At 42.0% G+C, this 13,301-nt stretch overlaps 1 protein-coding gene across 1 annotated transcript in view; it reads right to left on the reverse strand.

Moving 5' to 3' along the window:
* The window catches only part of LOC147708131 (two pore calcium channel protein 1-like), a 531,957-nt gene that overhangs the window by 52,474 nt on the left and 466,182 nt on the right, over positions 1–13,301 (reverse strand). The window contains exon 16 of the mRNA XM_086926891.1: positions 1,152–1,242. Within this exon, the coding sequence (XP_086783017.1) occupies positions 1,152–1,242 (91 nt within the window). The remainder of the gene's footprint in view (positions 1–1,151; positions 1,243–13,301) is intronic.

Raw genomic sequence — 13,301 nt, forward strand, 5'->3', positions numbered from 1 at the left:
CAGTCTTTTGCAAGTATCCAGCATTGAAGGGTACCTCAGCTTTATCACTCAATTTGTTTTCTAATGGAACAACAAAAATTTGGGTTTGGAGGTTGTTGAGAAATCTTTTATCAACAGGAGTCCTTGAAGGTTGTATTCTTCTATTACGTCTTCATGTTTGAATAAACTGTATTTGTAAATGGGAACGAACAAGCTTGGGAGTAGTTAAATGAGTTGACAGTGACCTCCCACTGCATGACGATGGAATGTCCAGAAGGTGTTGTACAAATATCCTGAAGCTGAGCTTGGGAATAGAAGATAACCTTCAAAGGAGTACCCAGATGCGAGTGTTTTAGATTTCCCATACCATCCCTGTGGAATCCCTCCCAGATAATGGTGTGAATGTGGAGTAATTTATTGCAGCCACACAAAGGGATTAACCAGCAGCTGGTAAAGAAAGTACGCAGAATACCCTCTAGCAGTGGGATACAAATTTTCTTCATAAGTGCACTCTTGTTTTACTCATTGGTCCCAACCTGCACACCCCTGTAACGTCCCTAAATTCAGTATTTAGGGGCGACCCTGAGCCTTGCCACCTCATATTCGAGGAAGAAAGAAGGACCGAAGAGCTGTTATAGTTTCTTCCTTACATTACAGCACACCCAGAAACATTGCAATGCACTTAGTGTTCATTATTGGGAGTCAACAGGTCTTGAGCCTGAGACGTTTTATGTGTGGGAAAACAAATAAAGCTACACTCTTAAAATATTTTTTTTAAAGCGGTATCAGTTTCTAACATTTTCAATAACAGAGCAAAGCGAGAAAAGATAATTACATAATTCAAAACATTATGGCATACCATCACCTACACTGCCCATCCTGTATATCACAATTGGCTATTTAAGAAGGCAGACACTTTGAATTGTCCCAGATATTAAAAGGTATGATGTGACTAATGCAGAAAGGTTAACCAAATAGATGTACAATAAGAAAGATATCTTTACTATTTTACCAAAAGACATTTTCAGCCGTTCTTGGCTAAACATGGAATTCTGCATCTACATGTGCATTTCCACATGTAAAATAATAGATTATTTTTCATAGGTATCCATTTATGACCAATATGTGATTTTTCAAAACAACTCAGATTGTTTGTGGAATACTGAACTTACTTTATAATTATGATAACCACCACAACATGAAAGGCAATGAAATACAGCTTTGCAGCAGGGTGGGTTACTAACGCAAATCCACTGGCAATAAGTAGGATGTTAAGGAAAAGTAGCCAGTAGACATTAAAATACAAGTATGCTTCTATTACAAATAATTTCATAATTACAAGTAAGAATTGCATTCTTTTTTCATAACTTTATACAATGTGGCACCCATATCATTGTTTTTCATACAAAGACAAGAAAACAAACATTACAAGTGTATAAACATAGGAAACAATATTTTCCACAGTATCATCACATAAAATTAATAAACATAGATTTACAATTTGTAGCACAAGAACTATTTCCATAGTAACACAAAAAGAAAACCACACATGGTCACTAGTAAAAATCTTTTTTCACTTCCTATCACCAGCCTTCATTAAAAGTAACACGTTGACATAGCAATGAGTACTCTCCTTGTCAGAAAGAGCACCTCTTAAGACTTTATTAGTTTAGCCATCTCCAGGTCTGCTTAAATAGAGCAATGGTAATACGAGTTTGATTGTATGAAAATATTACTGAAGCAAATTAACTCTTTCTAGACTTAGGGAGAGGATGGAGCCTTAAAGCTAGAGCAGTCAACTTCGAAGCTGGGAAACCGGGTTTGAGTCTCAGCAACAATTCTCAATATACTGTGATTCTGGGCAAATCCCTTAATCTCCCTGTGCCTAACAAAAATGAATGTGTCCATCGGTAACAAAACTGGTGCTCGTGTAAAGTGCTCTGATACTCGATTTCTCGGGTCTAGTTCACGCTATATAAAACTCTAAAAACATTTTTTTTTTTAAACAGACTTGTATTCTCTAGGCTGAGGAGATTTTAGAAAGGGCTGTAAAATGAATAGGTTGATGAACAGGCTTTTTTTTTAATCCATTGAGGCCAGCCAAATTATTATGAAATTGTGAGATCAACATGCATAACAGCACCTTTCCTTCACAATACAAATGTAGATACTTACAAGTGTGACAGGTGGATAGGTACGTAGGATGCCTTCACATGTTTCAAACAAAAAGAAGTGTGATATTTCACAAGACACATTAAATCCCCAAAGCCCTTCATTGAACAGTCAAAGATGAAGCTGTCCAAAGTGAAATCCATCATTGTCAGGACAGTTGCTTTATCCTTAACTCTGATAACTGTTAAATTAATTAATTAGAATTATGGTATGGATATTTTCAGACCACCTAGCATTTTTTAAGGGATACCTTATCATAAACCATTGAAGAGTTGAGATTTAGAGTTCTCATAAATGCGCGTCAAAGTTTACAATAAACATGTCGCCTTTAAATGATTAGCTACAATACGTGAACTAGAATACCCGCTGTCTCGTCTGTTACTTACGTGCATAGAATTATAAAAAAGCTAATATACATTTACCTTTATTCTTTTTAAGAATATAATTTTTCCTTTGCTTTGCTGTTTAAACACTTCAATTTTCAAGGTATTTTAATTTCCATCATTATATATTTTCTGTTTATGAATTTAAGTTCAGTTCCACCTTTTCTTTTAAATAAATACAAACACCTTTAAATTAATATTAATTTTTTTCTCATTAGTAACAAAATGTTAAACTCCTTCATTTCAAACAAACATACATGGAACGTTTTAAACACTAAAGTTTATATTCTAAGTCCCTTTTGATGAACTAAAATGGGTCACGTTTTCCTCATTATTACTTTTACCGCAATCCAGAAATACGTAAAAATTATTACAACTGCCACAGGCTTAGCTTTTAAAACTTTTTTTACTGCAGCAACATATTTTCAAATATCATTAATACTATTTCTGTTTCAGTGTACTATGAAAACATACTCTTGAATTGTTGTCGGTATGTTCACGTTTGTCGAATGTAAGGGTAAGCACAGTAGTACTACTCACATATGTCAAAATGGTATTAAAAAACCTATATAGAAAAGCAACAGGTGGTCAACTAGGTAACATTAGAAAAAGAAAAAAACAATAATCCACTTTCAAGACAGTAGTGAATCTTATCTATAGCAAATAATTGATCCAAACAATGGAGACCCTATTTGTTTGCATGTGTTTGTGTGTATTCAAATGTCAACAATTAATATGCAAAATATGTGAAATTTCAATAGTATACAAAAGGTCTACATAACAGTTATAAATGAAAATGCAAAACAAATCCTGGAAACGTGATCCACACAGAACCGAAGTAGATTAAAGTGGGCCATAATTAAAGCATCAATTAAACACATCTAATCACAAGGATTGTCCATTCATTAATCTTGTGGGCCCTAGGGATTCTTTTATGTCTTTTGGCAATGTAAGGTTCCAAGGTCATCATCAGGGCAAGAAGGATTTCCAGTGCAACAAAGTAGATCCAAGGTTTACAGCACAAAGAAAACAGATTGATAACAATCTCTATCTATTTATCTATCTATCTATCTATGATAAACATTGAAATTATTTGTTTAATTAAATATTTTACTTTTTGTTCAAAGATTAATAAAATGTCATAAAAATTTCATATAATTAAACAAACATTTTCAATAACATTTAATACATAATAAGTATATTTAAAAATGCTACCGAATAATAATAATTGTAATTTTAATTTACCCCTTCGCTGCCAAGCCTTTCCTGCGCCTGTGCTAAGCCTTTTTTTGGCTATTTGGGGTAGTTTGCGCTTAGGCCCCTGTAACTTTTTGACCACATAAGGTATCCACGCCAAATTTGCGTCCCTTTTTTTCAACATCATGGTGATTCTAAAGGTATCCAGGGTTTGTGGATTCCCCAGGAGGGCACCCATAAATTAGCCAAAATACAGCTAATTTTTTTTTTTTAAAGGGAAAAAAGGGCCACAGAGGAAAGTGTCTGCTTTTTTCCACCTACAAATGGTATCAACAAACGGGTTGTGGTGCTGAAATCACCATCTTCTCAGATTTCAGGGACAAGCAGACTTTTGTCAGAAAACCAAAACATTTTACAGTTTGGGCATTTTTCGAGGACATAGCCTATTTTTGCTATTTTTTGTGCTTTCAACCTCTTTCCAGTTAATGGTAGAAATGGGTATGAAAGCTATAATGGATCCCAAAAAGCTATACATTTGAGAAAAGTAGTCAAAATTCTGAATTCAGCAAGGGGTCATTTGTGTAGATCCTTCAAGGTTTATTTATAGAAACTAACTGTTGAATATAGGAAAAATTTAAAATTAGTTGAAAAAAAACAGCCATTTGTGTCAACGTTTTCACCTGTAACGCAATATACTGTTACATCCGATGGACCTTTCTGGTTGTGGGGATATATAAGACTTGTAGGTTCACCAAGAACCAGACGAACCCAGGGCCAATTACTGAGCAGAGACATGCAATGTTTTTTTATTATGTACCGGGTATATAGCAATTATTCTGGGAAAATATATACTTGGAAAAAGCGGTATGAAAGACACCTATGTATTTCTGAAATGGAAACAAAATATAGAGTTTAGAAACATTAGGTATTTGCACATTTCCAAAATTGGGAATACCCATACTAGCATGAGAAATAGGTCATTTTGAAAAATGACTTATTTTTTACAAATTGTCTTTCATTTGGAAGGCAGAAATGCGTCAAAGGGTAATACCAGTTGCTCTACAATTCTGTATTACCCTAAGTGTCCCGATAAAAATGGTACCTCACTTGTGTGGGTAGGCCTAGTGCCAGTGACGGGAAAAGGCCCAAAACGCAACGTGGACACACCACATTTTCACTGTGAAAAATTACCCTTTTTTTGCAAAGTGCCTAGCTGTAGTTTCTTAACACTAGCTCTGCCAGCACTTAGGGAAACCTAGCAAACCTATACATTTTTGAAAACTAGATACCCAGGGGAATCCAGGATGGGGTCACTTGCCTGGCTCTCACCAGGTTCTGTTACCCAGAATCCCTTGCAAACCTAAAATATTGTCCAGAAAACACATTTTCCTCACATTTCTGAGGTGGAAAGTTCTGGAATCTGCGTAGAGTCACAAAATTCCACCCACTCCGCGTTCCCCAAAGTCGTCTGAGAAAAATGGTACCTCACTTGTGTTGGTAGGCCTAGTGCCCGCAAAAGGAAACGGCTCAAAACCCAACGTGGGCACACCACATTTTACCTGTGACAAATGACCCTATTTTTGGAAAGTAACTAGCTGTAGTTTTTAAACCCTAGCTCTGCCAGCACCTATGGAAACCTAGCAAACCTATACATTTTTGAAAACTAGACACCCAGGGGAATCCAGGATGGGGTGACTTGACTGGCTCTCACTAGGTTCTGTTACCCAGAATCCCTTACAAGACTACATTTTTTTTTTTAAACCCACATTTTCCTCACATTTCTATGATGGAAAGTTCTGGAATATGCGTGGATCCACCCACTCCGCGTTCCCCAAAGTCTTCCGAAAAAAATGGTACCTCACTTGTGTGGGTAGGCCCAGAGCCCGTGACAGGAAACGGCGCAAAACGCAACGTGGGCACACCACATTTTCACAGTGAAAAATTACCCTTTTTTTTGCAAAGTGCCTAGCTGTAGTTTTTGAACCTTAGCTCTGCCGGCACCTACGGAAACCTAGCAAACCTATACCTTTTTGAAAACTAGACATCCAGGGGAATCCAGGTCGGGGTGACTTGACTGGCTCTTACTAGGTTCTGTTACCCAGAATCCCTTACAAACCTAAACAAATTGTCAAAAAAACACATTATCCTCACATTTCTGTGGTGGAAAGTGCTGGAATCTGCGTGGATGCACAAAATTCCACCCACCCCACGTTCCCCAAAGTGTTTTAAGGAAAATGGTACCTTACTTGCATGGGTGGGTCAAGTACCTGCGACAGGCAAGGGCCCAAAACCTATTGCGGCGACATCAAAATTACCTATCACAAACAAACCTTGTTTTGCAAGGGGGGGTCCCATGAGCTTTTGTCCCGGGCTCGGCGACCATCTAGGGAAACCCACACATTTCTGGAAACTAGACACCCGGTGGAGTCCAGTGAGGTATGGCTTGCGTGGGTCTCCCAACATTCTCCTACCGAGAGTCCCCAGCAAACCTCAAATTTTGCTGAAAAAAAATTACTTTTTTCACAAATATCTGTGTGGGAAAGTTCTGGAATCAGCCAGGATCCACACATTTCCTCCCACCCAGCGTTCCCTCAGGTCTCCCGATCAAAATAGTACCTCACTCACGTGGGTGGGTCAAGATCCCGTGACCGGCAAGGGCCCAAAACCTATTGAGGCGACATAAAAAATAAATAAAGAGGGGGTCCCATGAGTTTTCGGCCCGGGGCTCGGCGGCCATCTATGAAATCCTACCAAACCCGCACCTTTCTGGAAACTAGACATCCGGGGGGTCTAGCTAGTTATGGATTTCGTGGATCCCCTAATATCTTCCTGCCCAGAATTCCCTGCAAACCTCAAATCTAGGTGAAAAAACATATTTTCTACATATTCTTGGGTGCAATCACCGTGCCGGCACAAATGTCCTACCCCACAGCCTTCTCCTCAGTCTACCGAGTAAAATGATACCTCACTTGTGTTAGTGGGGCAAGGGCCTGTGACTGGGAAGAGCCCAAAACATAGGGAATAAGGTTATAGCACCGAGAATTCTAAGCGCAACATTGTTTTAAAAATACGTTTTTAGCCTACTTTGCATTGGACACCCACACAAGTGAGGTTTCATTTTACTCGGGACACTAAGGAGATGGTGTGGGGTTAAACATTTGTGCCAGCATGGTGATTCCACTCAAAAATATGTGTAAAATATGTATTTTAAGCTAAATAATCCACAGGGGATCCACGTAAGCCCTACCTCATTGGACTCCCCAGGGTGTCTAGTTTTCAGAAATGTGTGGGTATGGTGGGTTTCCCTAGATGGCAGCGAGTCCGGGGCCAAAGAACCAGAGACCAGGTAGTTTGTTATAGGTAACTTTGAAGTCTCCACGGTACAACTTGGGCCATTTCCTGTTGCAGCCACTATGCCTACCCACACATGTGAGGTACCATTTTTATCTGGAGATCTGGGGGAACTCTGGGTGATAGGAAATTTGTGTCAGCCCGGTGATCCTACAACTTCCCCATACAGGACTGTGAAAAAAGAGATTTGTTTTCACCAAAATTTGAAGTTTGCAGGGGATTCTGGGGAGGGAAATTTGGCGGACCCACGAAAGTCATACCATGCTGGACTCCCCCCGGTGTCTAGTTTTCAGAAATGTGTGGGTTTGGTAGGTTTCCCTAGATGGCCGCCGAGCACGAGGCCAAAAACCCAGGTGACCCCCCTTGCAAAACTAGGTTGTTTTATGATGGATCATTTTGATATTTCCTTAATACGTTTTGGGCCCTTACCTGTTGCAGGTACTTGACCCACCCACACAAGTGAGGTACCATTTTTATTGAGAGACCTGGGTAAATGCTGTGTAGAAAGAAATTTGTAGATTTACGCAGATTCCAGAACTTTCCCACACAGAAATTTGGAAAAAAAGTGATTTATTTTAGCTAAATTTGAGGTTTGCAGGGGATTCTGGGTAGGGAAATGTTGGGGGACCCACGCAAGCCATACCTTGCTGGACTCCCCCGGATGCCTAGTTTTCAGAAATGTGTGTGTTTGGTAGGTTTCCCTAGATGGATGTTGATCCCGGGGCCAAAAACTCATGGGACCCCTCTTGCAAAACCAGGTTGTTTTGTGATAGGTAATTTTGTTGTCGCCTCAAAAGGTTTTGGGCCCTTGCCTGTCGCAGGTACTTGACCCACCCACACATGTGAGGTACCATTTTTCTCGGAAGACTTTGGGGAATGCGGGGTGGGTGACATTTTGCGGATCTACACACATTCCAGAACTTTCCACCACAGAAATGTGAGGAAATGTGGTCTTTTGGACAAATGTTGAGGTTTGCAAGGGATTCTGGGTAACAGAACCTGATGTGAGCCAGACAATTCACCCCATCATGGATTCTTCTGGGTGTCTAGTTTTCCAAAATGTATAGGCTTGCTAGGTATCCCTAGGTTCCGGCACAGCTATTGTTCAAAATCTACAGGTAGGCACATTGCTAAAAAAAGTTGGTGCCTAGTGGGCTTTCTGGCGCCTTGGGGGGAATCGGGGGAAGGGGCAGAAAGACTGTGGCTATTTTTTTGTGGGGGTGGGGGCATTGGTATGCCCATTTTGGGTAGCCCCCACCCCCACACATACATAAAAATAGTATAATCGCTGACGCCTAGTGGGCTTTCTGCCTCCTCAGGGGGCAGATCAGGGGCTACTTCCCCATCTGCCCTCCCGGGGGGCAGAAAGACTGGAATTTCTCTGGGAGGGAGGTGGTATTGTCATGCCATTGCCCAAGAGGCCGCTCCCCTCCCTACCTGGTGTCTAATGGGTGGATCCCCAAGCAGGGATCCACTGGGGACTGGTACCATTGGAAAGGGGAGATTCTCTCCTTTTCTAATGATACCTCTCCCGTCTTTCTATGGGCTCAGGGGGCTGACATAGCCCCCTGAGCAGGTAGAGAGTTAAACTGAAAGGAGCCTTAAGGCTCATTTCAGTTTTGGTTTCAGTGAAATGACGTGAGCGCGACGTGAGCGCTGATCGTCATTTCACTGAAACAGGGGGGGGGCCTCGGGAGCCGAGGAAGCTCCCGAGGCTACAGGGGAGAAATGGAAATCCCTCTGGTGCCTGCACCAGAGGGATTTCCGGTCCATGTGTCATAACGGCTGTACTGCAATATTTTATTTTTTTAGTTCTAGATTAATAATTATTATTTTAAGCTAGTTAACATTCTTTATACCTAACAAATTTGCATTTTTAGATAATTTTTCAACTTAATTAGTTTACCCTACACTCTACCTTAGGTAGATCTCTACCCGGTGAATGAACACCCAGAATACAGAAGGGGTGGCAGAGGATGCGAGTTCTGAGCTTGAAGGCAGCGGTAGCGGCTATGGGGCTACGAAGTGAAGAACCGCCACCCTCAACTATCAGCAATCCGAGCCTCCTTCACCAGCCAGCTGCCCTGTCCACTTGCCGGCACCCCTACTAATCAGACTGCATCGTATACTGTACCTGGGAGCTTGGGTGGGCGCTCCCCGGCTTAGCAGTCACATGGAGGTGAAGGAAAGTCGGGACCCTCCTGTCCGGTCCTTTGTCAGCTCTTTGCTAACCAGACAAAGCAGCAGTCACACCCAATTTGGAGCTAAACTGCGCGGAGAAGAGGAGGGGAGGGCTGGCGCAGAGAGACTCTGCACGAATAGCAGTACCAGGGGAAGGCTCTACCAGTACAAGTGTGAGGGCAGCTGAGCAAAGGTAAGGCCTTAGGGGCTGCAGTTTACTGCGAGAAGGCGTGGAGGTGGTTGGCATTTGGCTGGTACGGTTTGTACCTTGCTAGTGGAGGACCGCGTACCAGCTTGGCTCCTCAATTGCCTCCCCCAACCTGAGCTGTACTACATACCTAGCACAGTCATAAATGCTTTCAGCCTTAGCTCTTCAGCTCCTCTACTCCCTCGCGCCATTTCAGCAGAACTTGGCCCCATTCCTACCATTGCATAGGCAATGCAACTTCAGCCTGAGCTATCTGCATAGTAACTTATTCATCCTGGAGTTCCTTTTCCAACCTGACAGTCTACTGGTCTACCTGCTGCAGTTTTCTTATCCGTGCAACTGACTTAATGCCACTTTAACACCACCTAATATAGCAGTAGCACAGTATTAACATTGCTTAAATATAGTTTTGAATATTGGCTACTTAACCCCTCTTTTTGATCTCTACAGCCTACTGTATTATGCCAAATTGCACCACACTGCATTGCAAATATAAACATTGCATGACCAATTGAGCCTTAAACTGCAAGATGATAAAGGACTAGAAGTATAAAGGTCTAAGGCACTTCAAAGGTCACCGAAAGCTCAACACTAGCCTATTAGCCTATCATCAGTCTACCATAAGCCTATCGCATATAAGGCATATAAGCAAGAACCTCTATGGCACCTAGAGAACAACATGAGATCTGGAAGAATTAAATGCCCCCTTCCAGCAAAGCGACAAAAAAAAAGAAACGCATCTCTATTACTTGTGTGGCAAAAACTGAGGCAGCTACTACTGGAGCCCTGGTATTTCCAGGCTCTGTTGCAGACATCGCTGCACCTTCACTTGAAACGCCTCTGATATATTACAGCAAGGAGTGCTCTCCTTTCCTCATAACAAACAAAAATCACTTAACATATCAACCCAAAATTCACATCAAATGTTTTATGTCTCAAGCTGCAGCTCTCTGCACATCTGACACAAACATTCCAGGTCTGCAGTCCCCCTTGGAACCAACCATCATTAATACATTGCTTCACATGGGTTTTACCCAGAAGTGCCTGTCAAGGCTGAACATACGCAACCAACATCCAATTATCCTCATCCCTCACAAAAGGAAAGCGAGCACCAGTTCTTTAATGCAGCCACCACCAAGGGTCATGAAGCCGCAGGTGTCATCACTCAAAGCACAGTCCCCTTGGGGCCAGATAAAGTCTCTTCATGCCTTAAAAGCCTATTTGTAACAAGCCAGTCTTTACTTACTGTTGCTGCTCAAGTACACACAAGAGCTTGCGTGTGATCTGGTGGAGACATGGATCTCACATTCTAGCTGTCCAACTGTGATGACGTTTCCCTCATTGTCAAAACACTGGAATGCAAAATGAATCAGCAATTACTTTCCACTCCAAAGAGCTTCTCCGCTGTGAATTCTGATACAAGAAAGCATGGCCCTGAAGACTTCTCACCTGCTAAGCCCATCAACATGCCAAAAGCAGCCTTGAGGATCAACACATGCGGAAGTCACTCAACCATCTTAACAAAACCAGTGTCTACAACCAACTCACTGAGCTCCTACGGATCCCAGGTCCATGAAACACTCTTGCTTACCCCAGCTGAATGGGTAGCAATGATCACCTTGTACAGCGATCTGTCGGATCCCCTTAAGTTCACACCGTCTATGACTCATGGATCAGGTCCAGCCAGCACCACCCACAAAGCCAATAAGAATAATGACTTTTGGGCCACCCTTCTAAGATCCCTGCAATCAACAATTGTGGCCCTCAATTATCAGTCCATGAACATGGACACCCAGATCACGCTATTAACACCTTGACTGCTAAGGCAATTCCCGCTGGGTGCTGAGCTTTTTTGAATCCCATTATTCATGACGAGCTCAGCTCGTCATAAGCACACGACCAGTGTACTGCATGACGAGCTGAGCTCGTCATGAGCTTGGAAGGGGTTAAACACCATCTCAGTACTTATCTCTGGCATAGTCCAAAAAATAGTTGACCCAAAAAACCTTATTATAAACACTCAGAAAACTGCTGAAACTATACGACCCATCTGCAGCCGCTCTCCAGTTTTGGACAAGCTGGAATCATTACCTATAGCCTTCAGCGATCTTCTTGATGAATTCAAGAAAACACTGCAAACTGAAAGGCAGACCAAGACATCCAACTTAGATGCCATCTCAGCTATCCATACACTATAGAAGACCTCGCAAGATGCACTTTGCCTTGGACCTGAGTCAATGACACTCACTCAGCAACAGCTCGACCCATGTCTCTCCTGTACCTCAAATACCTTTAAACACCAATATTCTGGCGATGAGCAACTAGGGAATGTCAACGAATCGCATTTTCACAGAAGGCGCCAGTCCTAGACACGAGAAGAACACCTCGGGTGATAGACAGGAGACATATGCTACCTCCGATCAGCTGACAGATGGTCCCTGCAGGAAATACCACCGCAAAGCACGGAAGAAGTCCAAACCTGTGGCGCGCAGTAATATCTAATCTTTCTTAAAAAACTCAAATCCTAACTTGCGCAGAAATAGTGGCTCAGAGAACATCACAATCCAACATACAAATGACATTGAATATGGTCTAGTCAGTCAAAATTCAATCCTTGCAGGAAATGCAACACTATAGAACCTCCAACTCTGGAAGAAGATGCTGCAACAGATCAGTCCCGTACAGGAAATCTGCTGGCTGCATGCACTGCTGCAAAAACAGAGGATTCTCCCCCCTTGCAGACTAAATTTCACAAAAACAATCAGCAAGAGGACTAAAATGAATGTATCTGACTCATCACATTGCAATCTAAGATATCAAAAAGCAGTGACAGCCACTAAGAAAGCTATGCCATTGCTTTCTTCACACAAATCTAATGGCACAAAGGCCTCTCCAAGTTACAGCTGCACTCCAAGACTGCACCAAACAAATACTGACATTCATAATTACAAGGAACCCATGAGCAAGATGTTAACCACTCTCCTGCTCCTGGACTTCAGTTTCATCTGGCTCAGAGCGACCAGTACAGCATCGCCATCTCTCAGGCTCTGCCCTCAGGTACAAACGCTGACCAGATTCTAATGTACACAGAGTACCAATTAAGAGGACATTTCAACATACTGAATCGAGGAAACATCCTCCACCTATTGAGCCAAAACCCAGAAACAAGCAAATCTGTATATGAACGACATCGCTTTCATAGAGTTCATCGCTCCCTCTCCAGAATATCCTAATGAAACTACTAAGGTCTCTTGGATGTCAATCGTCAAAACAAAAAAGGTATTGGCTTAAGGCAAGATATGTAATATCATCACAGCAAACAATCCTATCCGCATTTTCTAGCCATGGGCACAAGGAATCAAGACATCATTTGACATATACATGCTCTGTTTTAAGAAATGCCTTTAGCAAGTCTCTGAAGTCTCCCAACATACACAACCCACTATCCGGCCAGACAGCCAAAAGGCCATCACCAAAGGATAATGACTGGAGTTGGATTTCTGGAGCCCAGAATAAACCCAGAGAGCAAGCATGGACTGGCTCAGAGGCTGAAACCATCACATACATCACAAATAGGGAAGCTCACAATGTGCTCATGGAATGTCAATGGCCGGATAGATAAACTTGCAGATAGAAAGACTTTAGAACATCTTATGCATCATTTCAGATCATGTTACTGCCAGAAACCTGGGTACAGTTGGTGCCTATGCTCCCAGGTACATCAGCTTTTCTACGTCTGCAGCAAACATAGCTATTTATAGCAGACGTAGCGGGGACTAGAAATTTATATCCTGGCCATCCTAAATGGCATTCATACAATGAAACCAACA

The sequence above is a fragment of the Lissotriton vulgaris genome, chromosome 6 (genome assembly GCF_964263255.1).
Source record: "Lissotriton vulgaris chromosome 6, aLisVul1.2, whole genome shotgun sequence".
Classification (NCBI taxonomy): Eukaryota; Metazoa; Chordata; class Amphibia; order Caudata; family Salamandridae; genus Lissotriton; species Lissotriton vulgaris.